The sequence below is a fragment of the Manis pentadactyla genome, chromosome 12 (assembly GCF_030020395.1).
Source record: "Manis pentadactyla isolate mManPen7 chromosome 12, mManPen7.hap1, whole genome shotgun sequence".
NCBI lineage: Eukaryota > Metazoa > Chordata > Mammalia > Pholidota > Manidae > Manis > Manis pentadactyla.
The window spans coordinates 109,579,354-109,594,124 of NC_080030.1; the positions used below are offsets into that span (position 1 = coordinate 109,579,354).

Consider the following 14,771-nt stretch of genomic DNA (forward strand, 5'->3'; position numbering starts at 1 on the left):
CATATGTGGAGTATAAGAACAAAAGAAAACTGAAGAAACAAAATAGCAGCAGAAGCAAGAACCCAAGAATGGACTAACAATTACCAAAGGGAAAGGGACTGGGGAGGACGGGTGGGAAGGGAGGGATAAGGGCAGGGAAAAAAGAAAGGGGGCATTAGGATTAGCATGTATAGCGTGGGGTGGGGCACGGGGAGGGCTGTGCAACACAGAGAAGACAAGTAGTGATTCTACAGCATCTTACTATGTTGATGGACAGTGACTGTGAACGGGTATGTGGGGGGGACTTGGTGAAGGGGGGAGCCTAGTAAACATAATGTCCTTCATGTAATTGTAGATTAATGATACCAAAATAAAATTAATTTAAAAAAAAGTTTCCATGTCATGCTGTCTTTCCAAGACATAAAATGATAATCTCTCATTAGCTGAGCTAAAATTTCATGTAAAAAGCTCTAATTTTCATTACATAGTCAAATGTGGTTTTGGTTTCTAATCTTTGAAGGGCAATTACGGGGCCTTGGTTATGTGTGCGCTCCCCACCTGCTGATAAAGGGCTAAGGCCGGCGGTCTCAGGAGGCCTTTCCACAGGTCTTCTCTGCGGGATGGGTGTGCTGTGAAGGCGGAGGGCCTCGCACACCCTGGGTCTTGCCCTGACATTGATGGGAGACATCACCGGAGGCTCCTGAGGCTCGCTGCAGGGGCTTTTCTGCGTTCCACCTTTTACCGGCTGTAACAAGTTCTCAGTGGTCAGGGAATGCAGCTCCTCCACCGGGGACGGGAGGCTGCCACCTCCATTTAATGTTTTGGAATTTGGGGATGTTGCTTGTTGCCAAGGGGGAATTACTGGAGAATCCGGGGAGCTATAACTAACGTAATAGGCATCGCCATCTTCTTCTTTCTCAGGGTCATTTGAAGGAAGAGCCGGTGGTAGCGCCTGACCCTCACTTACAGTTCCACTGTATCCTCCTGTAGTTGGTGCCTGGAAAGAAATTTGAGAATCACCAGCAGCTTCCTTGGCATATGCCGTAGTGGGGAGCATGTGTGGAGCTGTACCCGCTTTTGGAGGCACTACAGGTTGGTCATCTGGGTTAACTGAGGAGGCGAAGTTCTCAGCAGACATGTCAACCGCAGCCAGCTCAATCTTGGACAGTTTCTTGGAGCGCTCATATTCTTTGGCTTGAAGCCATGCTTGAACCAGTTGTCGACTTGGGGCACATTTGCAAGGCATGATCACAATTTTTTTATCTTCAACCATTTTATGGCTAATACTTGACCCTTGATTGACAACTGGTTGGCCATTGCGAAGGGGGGATCCTGGTCTTGGATTCTGAGTCATAGCTGAGAATGCTGTTTTCCACAGACGAAGTCCTTCCAAGGAAAAGTCTCCTTCAAACTCAGCCAGATTATTTGGAAGTCGAGTTTCTACCATGAGAAGCCGTCCACCAATCTCCCTATAAACAATAAATTTTAGAACAACTGCTTTGTTTCAAAGAGCAATTACCAAAATATTTAGCTCCCTATCCTAGAAATTTTTAAAGTTTTCTTTGGAGTCTTAAAAATTCCCACCCCTTTTCTCCCTTTCAACAATGGCCCCACACATATGCAGGTACACTCTACTGTTAGTCTCATAGAGGTGCCTGCTACATTGATTTCCTTTGGAAGGGCGTCATTGATATCAGGGAAAGAAGGCCTTTTTTTGTTTTAAGTGCCCTACGGTGTCTTCTTCTCATCAAGGAGATGGCACAAACTCACTGGATTCCTTTTCTCTACTCATGTTGACTAACTTCCACTGTAATCACATATGAATATAAAAACAATGAAATACTTTATCATCAGAGACTATATACCTGGATTTGATCTATAGTCTCTTTCTCTATATTCTGCATTATCTGGTACCTACAGTAGGTCAGCAAAGAAGGTTAGTTCAAACAAATCTTTGTACTCCCCCCAATTCCCTCAAACATTAAAAAAAAATCACACACAATTGAGGAAAATTACCACAATTCTCTCTCTACTTTATACGGCAAAGTTTAACCCTAACGTAAGAACTGAGGAGTGGGCAGAACCCACAAATGCATGGCTAAAATGCTACTTGTGTGTGTGTGCGTGGTGTGTGTGCAGTGAGCCACTAATTATAGAGTGGCCTGATTTAGTGTCTATTAGTTATAAACATTGAGCTAAACCTCTCTCTCTTAACATGTAACCACTGGGACTATTTTTGCTTTCTGAAGCAACATGAAGTAAGTCTTGTTCTTCCTTCTTCTTCCTTTATATTTCTTTCACGGATAAGAAGCTATTTCATAGTTTCCCTAGTCACTAGGGCACGATTTCCCAAGCGTCCTGGCAATTCTCTAAATGAAACTCAGTGAACTGGGTTCATGTTTTCTGATTTGAAGCTGCAGAAGGTACATCAGTTCCTTTTCCCCTTTGCACAGGAAGATTTTGGTCCCAAGCAGTTAATTTCATAACCAGAATGTAGTACCTTCCCTGCACCCACCTCCCAGTTATACGAGGAATTAGAATTACTGCTTCTGATGGAAATAAGTATGCATGTCATGTGACTATATCAAACTCTAATATTAATGATAGAGACCATACTGAAGTAAAAAAATAACAAAAACCAGTGAGGTGTGGTAAACTGACCTTTCTTGAATATTGTTTGCAACAGGGTAATTGCCATAACTCATGTCATAATACATATCAAGAGTCTTAAATTTTTCAGTAATTCTATTTCTAGGGCTGTGAGAAAAAACTCTAAGATACAAGAAATTCTTTATGAAGAACATAATTACCTACAGTGGTAAAACAGGGAACAACCTCTCTGTCCAATAATATATTGGACAGAATATTATGCAGCCATTAAAATATTTCAAGAAGCTCGTAAATATAGAACAAAATAAAATTGCATTAGAGACTAAGAAAACATCAAAATATTAATTTTAGTGGTTGTCGCTAGGAAGAGAAATGGCATGATTTTTATTTCTCTTCCTTTATATTTCCTATAGTGAATAGTTTCATATGAAAATTATTTTTCAAAAATAATGACTATCATCCTTTCATTTCAGCTGCAAGACAAGTGTCAAAGTTGGACAATTAACATCAATGCAGAGTTAATGACTAGCATGTGATTAAGTAAGAAAAAAATGTAAAAGGCTGAGGTAGAAAAAACAGTTCTGTTAAAAAATAACCGTAATAACCTCTGATAAAGTCAAAGCCCCCAAATAATGGAAACTAGTATCTAAGGAACAGATATGCATATATTCTAGCAGTGAAATTAAGAATCCCACTCATGTTAGAAGACCAAATGTGGGTACTAAACACAATACATAGAACTCTAGGCTGTGCTGGAAGGGAGAGAGGGAACTTCCTGCCCTTCACTCAAGTCCTCAGAAGAGGGAACTTCTACCAGCTATTTCTGATCGCTTTCTCTCACTCCCTTCCTAAATGGGCTCCTGCAGAAATTACTGCTAATCTGCTGGGCAAAAGCCTGGTATGCATTGTGTCCTTTTATTCGTTTCAAGAGCACGGGGCTGCTAATGGTCAATGTGTACAGGCAGTGTGGCCTCTTCATATCTCTCTCCATCACTCAGACTATGCAGCGTCTGTCTAGCTGGCCTAGCCAACCTCCACTGCTTCTGAATGGATGGCTGAAACGACTGCCTCTCTGCAACAGGTTAGGTAAGTGGGGGGCAGGACCAAGCACCACCACTCACACCTCCTAGATTAAGTTGCGCTCCCTATTTAGCACTTGCCAAGTGTGTCCAACCGTGGTGATGTGGGTGGTACAGGGTACCTACTTAACTACTAGCTAACAGATAAACCAGAACTGTGATTCCTTCCCATTTTGCTATTGGCTGTGTGTGCACCTGTGTGTGTGTACCTACCTCTATTTACCACTTCTCTGAAAAGATCCTTAGAAGAAAGAAGAGCTAATGGGAACCAAAGCCCATCTTGCACCCCTAATAACTGTACGAACTAACAACAGTAGCAGTATGATTAAAGATGCTGGTAACATGAAAAGAAAGTGGTATATGATAAAACAACTTAAAATAATCTTCATTTAGCAGTATCATAAAGGTACTTAAAATAGGGGTCTACTCATTTTTAAATTCATCAAAAATTATAAAAATTTACCATCTTAGAAATAAATACCAATTAAAAATGGTAACTATAGTACTTTTAAAGCATTCTGACTTGCTTCTTAACTTAGCCCCATGTCCCGTGAGCCTCTGCACCTCTAATCCTCAGTGTGGCCTAATACATGGCAGGCGATCCAGGACCAACACTCGCCAACTTCCACTTCTCTAGATAGAACCATCGGCTAGTTTGGGGATTTTCTTAAGAAGTCCATGACTACGAATAGTTTTCACAATGACGTGCTTACAAATACACATCACGGCCAGAAAACGACTAGCTGGGCACCAAATGCTCCGACACTGTGCTCACTCAGCGACCCGGGGGGAAGCAGCAGTGCTGGTTACCTGGGCTTTTCCGGCACATCCGAAGGATTGCTGCAGAACGGTTCCTGGTAAGTGGTTTCTGAAAGGTCATGATCCAATAAAGTTGCCATAATTTCTTCCCTACTTGGTGGGGACATAAGTGGTTTCAGAACGTGAGCAGTCCGAGGGGTGAAACTGCCGTTTTTGGATTGCGAGGGAGAGCTAGTGGACCTCGGTGAGCTGTCGGGAGTTGGTGTCAGCACGTCATGATTCCTCGAAGCGTACAGTTCTAAGTCTTCGGACGCCGCGTCCGCAAGTTCGCCGTCAGGGGAGGGCAGTCTCGTGGTACGAGAGGCGCCGCCTGAGTCGAGGGGCTGCCCCGCGCCCTTCCTGGCACGGCCCGGAATCCAGCCGGAGTGGCCTGGCTGCGAGAGGCTCAGGAACACCTCCTTACTCACTGAGCTCCTGCTCAGTCTGGGCTTTTCATTTAAACAGTCCTCTGCCTGCTGGACACAGAAAGAATCCATTAACGAATTAGACCGGGTGGTCAGAGAGTGAAAGCTGCTTTCCCACTGGTCGTGGCGACGGCTCTCGGGGCTGTCAAAGAGCTCGGGGCTGGCGGCGCTGGGTCCGACCCGCGAGGCCGAGGCGAGGCGCCGGGCGTCACCACACTTCTGGTCATCGTGATTTAAAAACTCAGGCTTTTCTATCGTCTGTCCTGGGAAGAGATCCTGAGCTGCATCACTCAAGAACTTCTGCGGCAAATTCTGATCAGCTGGGACGAACTGACTTCCAGAATAGAAGCTACAAAATCCAGTTTGACCTATTGTATTAATATCAAAATTATAATTATGTTCGGGAGACAAGCTATCTTCAAGTGAGTAACAACTTTCAAAACCTGGATCTGAAAAAAAGATGGGACTGTCATCCGATGCGGAGTTATCCACTTGGCCAGAGTTTTGTAAATTTAGAGAGTCTACTTTAAGAAGTTTGGGAATTTTTTCTTTAGCTTTTGTACTTCTGGGAGTTCGAGGTTTTCTTGGAGATGTTACTGATCGTGTTCGTTTTATTGTTCTGTTATGCTCAAGGGAACCAGAAATATTTTTGTTTGGTTGCTGCTTACTAGATAATGGATCTTGCATAATATTTGCATTTTGTGCTTTCTGCTGTCTTTTCTGTAACAATTCTTTTAGAACTGCCAGTCCAGACTGTCCTTCACCAAATGCTGAAGGTGTTGGCACAGTTCGATTTTTACACCGAGAAAGTGCTTTGGTTTGTGAAATGGCTTCTGACAGTGCCCTCTCTTTTACCCTTTCAGATTTAAAATTTGACATATCTAAAACAAAGCCTCTTTGTTTTTGCCCCCACGCGATCCGTTTGATCGGGCTTCTCCAGGAAGTCACAGGGCAGCTGTCAGATGTCTGGCTCTCGTCCGCTGCTGCACTTCCGGGAGGACAGGCCTCGCTGGGCTTTGGAGGCTCTGCCATGCATACAGGCTGCTGCTGACTGTCTCTGCAGTGCAAAAAACCAGGGGCACACATCTGGTCTGGCTTTGGGTCTATGGGATTATGATATTCACTTAATTTTCCAAAAGATGACAAGTAGTTTTTCTGTGTATTTGCACTATCTTCTGTCTTTGGAGACATTATACCTGGAGATGTCTGTGTATTCTGTGCTACCTGAGACAAACGGTTGGAAAGGTCGAATACATTTTTTTGAATTAAGGTTGATTCCTTCAGAGTAAACATAGCACTTTGATTATGAGATCTCTGAACGTTAACTTTGGAGATTCCAGGTCCCAAAGAGCTGCAAACAACCGATGAATACACATCATCTCGTGAACTGGGGAATGTCTGCACACCTCCAGGCTTCTTGCTTTCTAAGAAAGAAGAAAAGCAGCCAGGTGAGTTCTGTGGTGCATGGATTCCAGTGGGCAGTGGGGCAGACAGGGGAGGCCCTACAGCAGAGCCTGCTGGTGACACCTCTCTCTGTTTGAATAGCAGTGGAGAGCCTCCAGGACTCCTGGGGGACTCAGACACATGCTGATATTTCAGCACAGGCTGAGATTTTACCTTTTCATCCTTAAACGTTATGTGCTTTCTTGGCGTACCTTTCCCATTTGTTTTTTGTTTCTGTTTCACTCGTGGTCTCTTTTTCCCATCATCTACTAGTTTATTTGTCTGATTTCGTTTGTTCCTTTTCTTGGTAACTACAGGGGGATTAACAAGCTTAGTCTTTGATTTCTTAACCTGTGCTCTTGCTCGTCTGTTTTTTTCTATACGAGAATTAACGGTCTTGCTACTATGTGCATTAAGACCCTTAAAAAGCATCACTTGTTTATCTGCAGCAGCCATAATTTCTTCAGCTCTTGGATCTGTAGGAGACCAGCAGCGAGGTGGAGAAGAATTTATGGGACTTGTGCTTCTCTCAGAAAGAAAACCTAGTTTAGACATAACATCACTGTAATTCAAGTCACAGTCTTCGGTTTCAGCACTGTAAGATGGTGAGGGGGGTGAAAGAACAGCATGGGACCGTTTTTTCCTGAAAGACAAAGGTCTTTTAATACTCTCACTATTTGTCCTTTGTTGCTTACCAGTTTTTTTCTTAGCAGACTTATGTTTTGATTTTCTTCTGTGACTTTTCTTTGGTGTTAGTGGATAAATGGGGTATTTGGTTGCAGGGGAGTCAGGAACTTTTGGCCAAAAATCCTTCAAAGGTGCAAGCTTTTTATACAGTTCCATTTTTTCTTCTGTTAATATTACTTGTTTTTCTTTAGAGTCTATTTTTCCTAGCTTCACAAGCATATTTTTTCTCCCTCTAAATCTATTAATAATAATATACTTTATGATGACAGGGGGCAGCTTTTTAGACATTTTTCTTCGTTTTCGAGATTTGAGATTTCCATCTATACTTCCACCAATTTCTGTGGGATGAGGTAGGCTGATTTTTGCGTTGTGTGTTACAAAACCCGACTCACTATCCTCAGTTTCATAATTCACCTTGCGTTTGGCTCTAAGCGTGTACTTGTTTCCATACAATCCAAAGGTTTGCTCAGTGTCTAACGTTCCATCTCCAAAAGGGCAGTCTATAAAACTGTCCATAGGTGTTTTATTTTCAAAAGCTCCACGAGTGACTTTAATCACATCATCAGCCAATGTGCCATCCTTCTCAGGGTGACTGTAACAAGGAAGACTTTGCACACAGTTCTCTTTTGTGGGTCCAGTCTCACTAGTTTTGGTGGACGTCTCCTGGTGACCTATACACTTCTTCCTGTTCATTTTTAACCGGGACTGCCTATTGCTGGGGTGTAGTTTGTATGTGACAGGGGAGAGTTTCTGTGGCCTACTGAGACAGTTAGAGAGGACAACACTGGGGAAAAACATATAATGTGCTGCTTGCTGGCTGAGGCTTGGCTTTTCTGTTTTATGTTCTTGAAATCCTTCATATCTAATTTTAAGCTTATTCAGTCCACTTTCATCAGCAATGCTATCAAGAGAATGTACCACAGTTCTATTCTCCCCTGAGCATGACAGCAGCTCACAGTTTTCAGTCAATGATGAAGGGAACAAGCTATTCATAGCTGTACTGTGTCTTTTTTCACTTCCTTCAGAGGCTGATTTTCTTTTTGAATGACTTGAGTCAGTAAAGTTGAAAGAATTTTTGCTCAATGTACTTTCGCTAGCGTGACGGTTCATATGTATAAAAGGGGCATCTTTATCAATTTTTCTAATGTTTGTATACTTTCTACTTGGTACTTGTCTTGTAACAGATGGAGTATCTTCTTCATAATCAAAAATACTACTTTCACAGGAAGATACTGGGAGGGTATCTTTCTTGCTACTTTCTTTTTGAGAGTTTTCTGAATGGACAGTGCTGCTTACAGATCCAGGGTATTTCAGAGAGTAAGTGCTTTCGCTTGTAACAGCAGCAGCTGAATGATCCAGACCTTTTTCTTTGTTGTGTGGTTGTGAAAGGTCTTCAATTAAATCTTCCTTGTTCAGAACATGGGAAGAAAGGGCACTTGTGTGTTTGCACTGAAAGGTGATCTTAGCTGAAGACGGGGGCTCTAATGTAGCAGCATCTTTGTGAAAGATGGAAGTTTTTACAGACAGCTTGCTGGCTGCGATCACAGAAGAGTGGGTTCTGGAATTTTCGTTGTTCAGTGGATTGTCTGAAACAGAAGAAAAAGATTTCATTTCCACTCTTTCGATTTTTAGAATGTCTTCCCATACCACAATACCATCACCATGAAAGAAACATGAAATTAAGTTTGTATGCTTGAAATGGTAATCTCAAAAAAAGGGTACTCCTATCACAAGGGTAATTACTCAATCTAAATAGTCAAGAGTTAGTTATATTGATGATTAGTCATTATTTTAAACACACATTCCTGTGATCAGAAACAGATTATATTAATATCTAGTGACTTTTGGGGGAATAAGGGAAAAATACTGTCACCTGAAAATTTTTCATAAAATAATGTGCTTCTTTTCATGACTACTTCAAATAAGCTGAGCATATTTCTTGTAGTTTCTTATGCTACACAGATATTAACAGGATAAGCTGATTGAAGTTTATAAGCTTTAAATTAGTGATTAACAAATGGTATCCTCTTAGAAATAAAATCACATATCTACATTCTTTCAAAAGAAAAAAATCCTGAAAAGGACAAAACATGACCGTGCTGCTATGGCCTCACTTAGCCAACTGCACAGGGAGTGTGGTCATAGTTTCAGAATAAAATATATTTTCAGCCCCTAAGTACCACGACTCTCGCAGTGGACGAGGTCACGTACCACTGTTCTCATCTGCAGTTCCATCAAGCTGAGGTATAGAGAGGTTGGCTAGAAGCAAACTGTCACTACTCCACTCCATCTCTTCTTCTGAAGACGAATCTTCTTCAGTTGAGCTTCTCTGGGTGTTTCTGCACAGTGATCTAGAAAATGTTAAGATTCGTTAGTGAGTATTAGCATTAGAAAAAAGTATGTCAGACTCAAATAATTTGCCCAATTTTATGTTATAACAATAAAACCAAAAAAAGATTTGAAAATTTTAAGAAAAGCAGATTTACTTTGCTTTAGGTGATGTCCTAAAAGTTACTATAAACAGACTTTATAATCCCTTCCATGTGAGCTAGAAGACACCATTGTGCCTGCATTCAAAGTGCCACAATATCCTGGACTTCCACATCCAACCATGTTCTTCCTCACACTCCTCCCTTCATCCTGTCATAGGACATATCACTGCAACAGCCTGAGTGAGAACTTGGTAATTTCTAGAAAGGTAGCATCCTAGCAGGTCTGAGAAGTCTCCATAAATACACAATCACTACAGTAGGAATTGGAAAAAACAGGCAGAAAGGTGGGCAAGGGGTATTTGGGTCAGGGCCGAAAGGGAAAACAGCATGGGTCCAGTGGGACTGGGCAGGAAAGGCGCTGAACCAGTCCCGGCAGGGGCTCTAAGGCAGTGTCCCGAGGGCCCAGATGGATACTCTCTTTAGTTTCATCTCATATTGATTTAAGTTTCTTCACTGGATTCTAGCTTGATACCTTCCTTCTATCCGAACCGGGAAATTTACTTTCTATCCATACCTACCTAATTTTTTCTTTCTCATGTCTCAAAAACTTGAAAATATCTCTTTATTATATGTGGAACAGTTTCTTCATTAACTCTTTTCCAAATCACAATTTTTCCTAAAATCACTCTCTTAAGAGCTGAAAGAGTTATTAGAGGTCATCTAGTCTAACTTTCTACCCAATGCAAAAAAACCTGATTCTTAACAGACTCAACACAATTTCCGCTTTGACATTCTCCATGTTAACGGGCTTCCTGTCTCATGGGGTAATCCTTTTCATTGTTAATGGCTCTAATTGTTAGTGTTTTTCTTCCTATATGAAAAAAAACTTTCTTTCCAACTTTCATACATTATTCCTGCTTTTGTCCTGTGCAGCCAGCCCCATGTAGCAGGTCCGTGTCATTTTCCACCTGGTAACCTTTAAAACATCTGAAGGTATTTACCCCGTAATTCCTCTCTAACTGGACCAAACATCTCTCTGCTGCTCCTTGAAAGTGACCATGTTCACAGGTCCTTCCAGCCTCCTCTTCTCCCCTTCCTTTCCTTTCTCCGTACTCTGGAGGCATGGTACTAAGGCAGAATGAACATCCAAAACGCGAGCAGATTAAATGACTCCTTGTCTAGACATTGTATTTCTAGAAGTCAATCTCTAATATACACTTATGAAATGTTTAGGTTTGCTTTTCTGAGATGAACCTGGGTATGGTTCTCACAAAATTCATTCAGTCGAATAACACACACAGATTACTCAGGGAATGAATCATGCCTATTATTTTAAACAGGCTGACACTACCTGCATCATGACTTTGTAAGAATTTTATGTACTTGAATGTGTATCTACTTAATACAGGTATGAAAGTGAAAACAGCTAAACAAAGCATAACCTAGGAAACTGTAGAAGGAACGCTAACGATACATTGAGGGCAATATCAAAGGAACAATACCAAAACAAAATGAGGGAACAATGAAGAAAAAGGAAAACAAATGGAAAATAAGAAAAAGTAAAATACCACAAGATCAATCAAAGAGAAGTATCACATAGTCAACAAACTGCTAAAATATGAAGGAAGCAATATAATTTATTACAGAGAGTATTCAATACATCAAATAAATACTATTTAATTAATAAAATCCAAAATCTGTTAGAATAATAAATGTTACCCCAGGTATAGCTGGTAGCCATTAAATTGTATTTTGGCAGACATACAACACTATAGACTTGTTGGTGCTCTTAATGAAGGAAAATCAATGGCTTTCTCACAGAAACCATTAAGCCCAGAATGAATTAAATTGAGGTCTGTCATGTTTGTGAGGTGGGCTGACTGAACCTAAACATATGACTCCACTTTATGAGGTCTTATCTATTTAGTTTAAAGATATTTCTGAAGCTATATTCTGTCATGCAGTGAATTACCAATCTCTGTTATTTGTGGCAATCTCAATCCAACCTAACATGATACTTGGGACACAGCCAACACTTAAGTGGTTTTTGATAGCAAAATACTGTAAGTTCCCTGTGAACCTACCTAATCAGTCACTATTGCCACATTTTCTCCTTATCCACAAGATGTTATGTAAGACTGTTAAATGTCTGGCTGAAATTAAGACTCAATATAATTACATTTCTGCTAAGTAACCATGTTTAAAAAGGATAAATAAAGAGAATATAAAGACAGTGAGCACAATGGAACTCAACACTGCTGATATTGTCTGCCTGCCTTTCTCAATGCCCACAAAGTGTGACTTTAATAATTGTAATTATCCCCCCGTGCAAGGGAAATGAACAGGACTGGAAACAAGGAAACCAGTTAAACAGTGAATCAGAGTATTCCAGATAAATGGTGCTGAAGGCTCCAGATAAATGGGAAGGAACGGGGTGAAAGGACAGACAGAGGCCATGGAGACACTGCTGATTCATAGGGCTTAACAACAAACAGGGATGTAAAGGAGGGCCAATCAAATATGACACTGAAGTATGCCAACTTCAAAAGCTGGGGGAAAGTGGTGTCATCACAGAAATAAGGAACAGAGAAACAAGGCCGAAGCCATTTCATAGCACTGACGGTTACCGTTTAGGATCCCCTTCGCTCCGAGAGAGGTTGCTGTGGTTGAGGAACTTCCCAACAGGATAGCTTATGAAAATATTTATAAAGTTTATACAAAAAAATTTGACAATTTGTGGACTAGCTACAAAGAAATTCTATTTCTTCACCTTACCTCTTTTTTTTTTATAACAGACTAGGAAATATCAGCAAAAGGCATTTTATGACACTGCAGTGGGTCAAATCTGTCAGGAAATCAAACACTGATTCTGTCTGGACCAGGTAACATTACGTACTCAAAGGTCAAGGAGCTGAGTCTTTGAATGATTTATCACCGTGACAGCAAAGGGTTCATGAAACTAGGAAGAAGGTATGAAATAATATTTGAATTTCCTCCTCACAGAATGGAGCATACCGTGAAAATATAGAAGAGAGTACTCTGATATATACCCAGACAACAGAAGGGATCAGATATTTTATTTTTGTATTAGGTAGTGTTGAGAAACTAGAGGAATATTACAAATACTTGATATACATAAATATATGTGATATATATGTATATGAATTAACCTCTTTTATCTTTCAATAATGGCTTTGCAGACAAAAATTTCAAACACAGACTTCAGAAGTTTTAGTGTTACCTACAGAAGTTCACAGGAGGTCTGCTCAGTGGCTCCGGAGAGCATACAGCCCGGGGCAGCCTCGGAACCTGATCTGGAAAGCCGCTGTGCTATCTCGGCCATTCCTTGAGCAATGTGACCAGTGTCGGCTTCTGAGATTGATTTATTTACTTTTAAAATTTATTCCTTAAGTCTGATCAGACCTAGAATCCATTCCTTATCTTCAAGCTACCACTATAATTGTTACTCCAACCCATAACATTTAAACTCTCAGAGGAATTCTTTTTTCCCAAGTTCTGGGATAAGGAGAGGAGGCACTTCTCTTTTTTGTCCCATTTATTAAATCTACACATATAATTACTGTATATATATGGACAGATGATTTCTAACTTAGGTTTATGGGAAAGGGGGAGTTGGAGGAAGATGGTCAAAATACAAACTTCCAGTTATAAGATAATTTCTAGAAATGTGATGCACAACATGACTATAGTTACCATTTTGCTGTGTGATATATATGAAAGTTGTTAAGTGAGTGAATTCTAAAAGTTCTCATCTCAAGGAGAAAATTAATTCTTTTTTTCCCCATTTCTTTTTATTATATCAATATGAGATGATGGATGTTAACAAGACCTATTGTGGCAATCACTTCATGACATATGTCAGTCAAACCTTCATGCTATATACCTGAAACTCATACAAAGATGCTTGTCAATTGTACCTCAAAACTGGAAAAAAATAAATAAAAGTAAGGGTTTTTTTTACATGTAGCACAATTTTATTTTGCTTGGAATATGAAGTTTATGCCACATGAAAAACAAAGAACTACTTAAAAGGAATTTAAAAGAAGCCAGTTTAGTTTATGAGGTATTTTATAACAGAAGAAATAATTTGTGATAATGACAATAGGAAGTTATTAAAGTAACTAAAATAACTAAAAAGTTACCTCTTTTTGGCACAATGTTCTTCAATATTGCTGTCCCATCTCTGAGACATCACCAAACTAAGCTCCATTTCTTCTTTTTCGATCTGTGGTTCATTTTCTTCATCATCACTATTTTGGAGATTCTTGATGTTTCCAAGAGCACATGATGACGGCATCCTATGCCTTTCCCCCTGATATCCATCATTTTCCAAACCAGCAAGAAGATGTACCAGAGCCTCATCAGGACTGCTCTCCACTATAAAACAAGGAAAGCATCACCAATAAACAGCTTGTTTTCTAAATAGTCTAACAATTCAGACCAGTTGTCACAGACACTGACACATACTCGAAGAATACAGCTAGTGCAAAGACTTGTATGTTGATGCAGCTCTTCCATCACAGTGTGATCCTTGGATCATCTGCATTAGAATGATTCTGTGTCATTAGTGAACAGATTTCCAGACAGCATCCCCTTCCTACTGGATGAGAGTATCTGAGGTAGGGCCTGGGAACATGCATTTTAACAAGCAGTCAGGTTTTTACTGCCCAGTTAAGCCTGAGGAGCACTAGCCAATTATGGTAACAAGTGTTCAAAAGAAATATAAAATATGTAATAAACATATGAATTAATGCTAAGGATATAACTTAAAAATGATACATGTGAATATCTTATCTCTCACTTACAGGATAGTGAAATGAAACCTGTAGTGAAAAAACACAAGAAAGTTTATAAGTGGTTAATAACATTACTTTAAAGACTTTGAAGAGCAAAATGAGATACCACTTCATAGGCAGTAGGGTTGCTAAAATCCCAGGTACTAGCAAGGATGTGAAGAAACTGCAGCCCTCACACTGCTGGTGCGGCTGCTGTGGAAACAGCGTGGCAGCTCCTCCAAATGCCGAACATAGTTACCACGGGACCTGGCAATTCCACTCCTAGGCACACACCCAGAGAACTGAGAACGTGTCCACAACAAAAACCCATAATCATGACCACAACAGCATCATTCATAATAGCCAAAAAGTAGAAACAACACAAGTATGCAGCGGCTGAAAATTGATAAATGAAATACGGTGAACCCACACGTCGGACATTCTTCAGCAACAAAAGGAATGAAGTACTGACACACGCTACAACATGGATGAGCCTTGAAAAGATCATGCTCAGCGAAGAAG

The 14,771-nt window shown here is 40.4% G+C and overlaps 1 protein-coding gene across 3 annotated transcripts in view; it reads right to left on the minus strand.

The window, feature by feature from the left end:
* The window catches only part of REV3L (REV3 like, DNA directed polymerase zeta catalytic subunit), a 169,275-nt gene that overhangs the window by 55,463 nt on the left and 99,041 nt on the right, over nucleotides 1-14,771 (minus strand). For all 3 annotated transcript variants that reach the window (XR_005028267.2, XM_036902980.2, XM_036902981.2), the window contains exons 11-14: nucleotides 13,617-13,851; nucleotides 9,233-9,372; nucleotides 4,479-8,607; nucleotides 538-1,448 (exon numbers count right to left, since the gene is read on the minus strand). Coding sequence is in view for 2 of the 3 variants with exons in the window: in XM_036902980.2 (XP_036758875.2) it covers nucleotides 538-1,448; nucleotides 4,479-8,607; nucleotides 9,233-9,372; nucleotides 13,617-13,851 (5,415 nt within the window). In the remaining variant the exon portion in view is untranslated. The remainder of the gene's footprint in view (nucleotides 1-537; nucleotides 1,449-4,478; nucleotides 8,608-9,232; nucleotides 9,373-13,616; nucleotides 13,852-14,771) is intronic.